Source organism: Apaloderma vittatum, unplaced genomic scaffold (genome assembly GCF_000703405.1).
Source record: "Apaloderma vittatum isolate BGI_N311 unplaced genomic scaffold, ASM70340v1 scaffold25813, whole genome shotgun sequence".
Lineage (NCBI taxonomy): Eukaryota > Metazoa > Chordata > Aves > Trogoniformes > Trogonidae > Apaloderma > Apaloderma vittatum.
The window spans coordinates 1-3433 of NW_009706773.1; the positions used below are offsets into that span (position 1 = coordinate 1).

Consider the following 3433-nt stretch of genomic DNA (forward strand, 5'->3'; position numbering starts at 1 on the left):
GCCCGGCCCAGGTGCAGGACCTTGCATTTACTGAGAACATCTTTGCAAAAGGTGTTTCCTTCTCCAGGAAGGTCACCCAGGGGATGTTCAGAGGCCCAGGAGGGAGATGAGCACTGGGTGTCATTTGATTTACTCCGTGTGCTGGCATTGCCCCAAGCCCTACCACAGCTGCTGTGCCAAGCAAGAGGGGAATGGAGGAGGGTCTGGTTGTGTCAGCTGAGATCTCCCCTGTCTTGGGGAGCCCGAGGAAGGGTCGGTTTTGACTCGAAAATCCGTAGTCTCGACGACGTCCCCTTGAAGGTGGGACAATGGATGACCCTGAAACCAGCAACCAGGAGTGGCGCGGGTTGAAGGCTCTGCAGCTGCGCTAAGCAGCCCTCCCTGCGCTTCGGAAGGGTGTTGAACTGGGAACTGACCTTGCTTGTGAGAGGATGCTGGCACGGCTTGTCCAAAATCGGGCGAGGGAGCCAGCCTCTCCCAGAACGCGGGAGTCTGTGACCACTGGTGGCCACAGTGGGCAGCCTTGGGGGATCGTCTGGCAGGAGAGAGTTGATCCGGGGGTGCGCATCAAATGCACAGACATTGTGTGCGGGAGAGGGGAGAGCTCGCTGTTTCTGGGGGGCGTTGGGCCAGCTTTGGTGACCGAGCTGTGGGCTGCCGGCCCTCTAAGAGCTTTGGCAGGGTCTAGGAGGTGAAGGCTGTGTCTCCCCTTGCCGTGCAGGAGAGTCCAAGGACTACGAGAAGGAAAACGTGAGGCGAATAAAGGAGATTCAGAAGAAGTGCAAAGAGAAGGAGCGAGCTCAAGAGCGCAGCCAGCCCAAGCCTGTGAAAGCTCTGTGGAAATCCCAGAAATACGAAAACGTGGAGTCCAAGGTGAAGGCCAGGCTGCAGGTCGGTGCTTGCTGAGCTCTTGGACTCTCGAGGTGGGGCAGCGTGAGGTTCTGTGGGACGGTGGAGCTGGGGGAGTCCCCGAACCGACGAGCCCGGGGGCAGATGTGACGGTGGGGCTGTGTGCCGAGCGAGAACGTTTGGCTTTGGGTCTGGAGAGCGGTCGCTGTAATAATCCCCATCCTGTCGGAGCGAGCAGAGTGCTGTGTGTGCCTCCCATCCTCTGGGCCTGTGCTTGTCCCTTTTCAGCTGCGGAAAGGCTGGTGCCTTCTGTTCTGAGCGCGTGTCTGGCTCTGTGAAGGCTCTGGATTGCTTTTGCCTTCTCTTTTTTTCATCTTTTCTCTGCATGATTTTTTCTCTCCTGGCGTCAGAGAGCTTTGTAAAATGCACTAAAGCATCTGCCTTGCTGGAAGGGTACCTGTTTGTCTAGTAAGTAAAGACCCACTGGGAGAGGGAAGGAGAGCTCCCTCGCTATCTTTGGGCGGATCCCAGATGATTTCCCAGCCGTTGGTTCCAAATGCTGTGTCCCTTCTTTCCCGTGGGCCACTAACCTCTCGTGACGTCTGTGACCCTTCCACGCACGAGAGCAAACCCACGTGTTCTTCAGGAGTGCGCGCCTACGCTCTCGTTTGACAAATCCTCTGGGTTAGAAGATGGTTGAGATAATTTCTCCTTTTGTTTTGGGGAAAGGGGGTGGTCTCTGCGCAGAGGGTTTCTGCGTGGTGGTGCGTTACCTGTGCTCTGCGGGTTCCTCCAGAGAGAGGTGGCAGGAGGCCCCAGTGCTGACTCACATCACTTTAACCGTCGCTGTGGCTCTCCTAGAGCCGAGGAGTTCCCTTGGAAGGATTTCCACCTCTTGTAGAGAGATTAAGTTGATTCTGTTAGGTCTTGCTGTCCAACGCAGGGTTTCTTTTCTCACATCTGTCATCCCTGAGGCTGTGAATTGTAGGAGCTGCCTTGAAAAGGGCTCTGGCGGAGGGCGACGGGCCGCGCGGCGTCCTGCCAGCACCCCTCCGAGCTCACAGACTTTCTCTGAACCCACCTGCTTCCCGCGGTGTCTGCTCCCAGTTTTCAGGGTTTGTTTGCGACAAGGCTCTGTGAGATGGTCCCCGGATCGCCGGCTGGCCGTCAGGCGGCGCGGCCTTGCGCCGATGCCAGCCACGGCCTTTGAAGAGGCTTCTCAGGGCACACGCGGGGGTTACGGAGGTGGGACAGCTTCTTCTGGGAGTTCATGTTCTCTAGTGTTGCAAACAAGGGAGACTCTCGACTTCCAGCACACTTGCTCCACGCTGCCATTTGCCCTTTCCACAGGAAGATTTCCGCTTGCTAAGGAGTCACGATGCCCGTCGGTACGGACTGTCTGTCCGTCTAGGTTGGCCCTGGCTCTGGAAGGGGTCTCTCTTGGGTTATCTGGTGTTGCTCTCCTTTCCTGCCAACCAGCGGAGTCAGTAAAGAAGACCTCTCCAGTCAGTGCTATGGGTGCACTTGATCCAGACGTGTTTCTGCAGATTTTTTCCCTTTTTTCAGTGTTTCCTTACAAAGCCCGGTTGGATTTGTTGCCTGGCCTCTGCTGGCTGCGCACAGGTTGACTTCCACCCGAGAACTTCTGCCCAGCCGTGGCAGAAGGAGCACGCTGTCCTCTGCCCGCTGGGAACCTGGGGCTGAGCTTGTGGTTGACCACCCAGACTTCGTCGGGTGAGTTTCTCTTCGCTCCAACCTCCCTCTTCTAGTGGATCTTTTCTTGCCTTTCCCAGGAGAGCTCCCCACCTCCAAATCCAGAGGCTCAGAAATTCCTGAGGGCGTATTCTCGCTGTGGCCCTGGGATCAAGCCCTGCAGACCGCTGTCCCCAAGGCCTGCCAGAATGGAAGCGAGGGCAGACGCAGAAGCTCTGGAGGCCCTGAGTGATGAAACCAAGGTGAGTTGCCTGCCAGCTGCAGCCATCCCTGGGGTTTCTGGCACTTACCCGTTGCTCCTGCTTTCAACTCTTCATATGTTCTTCTAAAACTTGGGGTTGGATGTGCTACGGGAACAGGGAGATCTGTAAATACTGTTCCTGGCTGAGGGTCGTGGTCACTGGAGTGGTGAGACGGGTGTTCAAGGATTGCTGATCCTACCATCCGGCTTCATCCTGGCTCGTAGTTAAAGAGGTTGTGAAGTTGCCTTTGAAAAACCCGCCTCCTCGTTGTGGAAACACCAGCGATCTCAAATCTGCTCTTCCTGGAGCTTTGCAGGAGGCTCTGGGGGTCTGGAGACCGCTCCTGCCTTAATCAAAGGAGCTGTGGCTTCTGGATGTTAGATAAAAATAGGGGAAATGGGTGTGCTTTTTGGTAAGGAGAGTTAAATCAGTACAAACAATGAAGCCTTTCAGGTAGTTTGTCTGGGCGATCCTAAACGTCTCCTTTCCTTGGCAAGCGTCGCGGAGTTGGTGGTTCCTGAGTGCCCTGGAGCGACTTAACCTCAACAGGACATAAACTCCTGAGGAGGAAAACCAAGAAAGCCTTAAACTCAAATCCGGCAACCCTCTCTCCTGCCTTGGCTGCTGGC

The 3433-nt window shown here is 56.0% G+C and overlaps 1 protein-coding gene across 1 annotated transcript in view; it reads left to right on the forward strand.

Moving 5' to 3' along the window:
* Positions 1 to 721: 721 nt before the first annotated feature.
* The window catches only part of ENKD1 (enkurin domain containing 1), a gene marked incomplete at its 5' end in the record, with an annotated part of 4854 nt that continues 2142 nt past the window's right edge, over positions 722 to 3433 (forward strand). Inside the window, 2 exons of the mRNA XM_009865929.1 lie at positions 722 to 891; positions 2643 to 2804. Of these exons, the coding sequence (XP_009864231.1) occupies positions 722 to 891; positions 2643 to 2804 (332 nt within the window). The remainder of the gene's footprint in view (positions 892 to 2642; positions 2805 to 3433) is intronic.